At 45.3% G+C, this 788-nt stretch overlaps 1 protein-coding gene across 1 annotated transcript in view; it reads left to right on the forward strand.

Annotated features, from left to right (window-relative positions):
- Positions 1 to 788, forward strand: part of LOC100542775 (alpha-2-macroglobulin-like protein 1) — a 37,302-nt gene that overhangs the window by 22,808 nt on the left and 13,706 nt on the right. Inside the window, 2 exon segments of the mRNA XM_031554197.1 lie at positions 275 to 452; positions 455 to 576. Of these exon segments, the coding sequence (XP_031410057.1) occupies positions 275 to 452; positions 455 to 576 (300 nt within the window).

A 788-nucleotide genomic window follows, 5' to 3' on the forward strand; every position in this document is an offset into this window, starting at 1 on the left:
ATCTATGGCAGGCAAAATATAATGGAATATTGGTGGGAAAGTTCAGCCTCTACTGCCATACTACCAACATCTGCCTCTGACATTGTAGGCCACCATAATAAAGTAGGAAGCATTATTGTCACAACAGCCCTCCTCATATTGGCATGTCTGTTTCATCTGAATGATGTGTCCCATGGCTCTTTGCCTGTATTCCAAGGGCTACAAATTCAGCAGACGTTAGCTGTTAGACTGAGGTCAGGGAATGGAGTGTACTGGGGACAAGGGCATAGACTAGGTCATCTGTTGCTCCATACGACAAGATTCTATTAAATGCTTCTATTGCTGTCTACTTCTCTTCAGTCCTAGTGGAAACCAGACTGTCACTGTCACTGTGCCTAACACTATCACAAGATGGAAAGCTGGGATGTTCTGCACAGGACGTAATGGCTTTGGACTAGCTTCAGCCTCCAGTCTGCTTGTTTCAAGCCCTTTTTTGTGGAGCTCACACTTCCATCTTCTGTGATCCAGGGTGAGACCTTCATCTTGAAGGCCACAGTCTTCAACTACCTACAGCAATGTATGAAGGTTGGTGAGCCCTGACAGTCTTTGCAAGAAAAATGGGGTATGGTTAGATAAGACATGGCTGAAGCCCATGCCTTATTTTAGAAAATGTGTGACATTTGTCTTGTTACCTTCTGTCATCCCTGCTGCTCCGTCAGATCCAAATGACTATGGAGGAGTTCCCACATTTCCAGCTGAAGTCATGTGAGGGTTGTGTCTACAGCAGCTGCTTATGTGCTGGAGAAGTA

Source organism: Meleagris gallopavo, chromosome 1, assembly GCF_000146605.3.
Source record: "Meleagris gallopavo isolate NT-WF06-2002-E0010 breed Aviagen turkey brand Nicholas breeding stock chromosome 1, Turkey_5.1, whole genome shotgun sequence".
Lineage (NCBI taxonomy): Eukaryota > Metazoa > Chordata > Aves > Galliformes > Phasianidae > Meleagris > Meleagris gallopavo.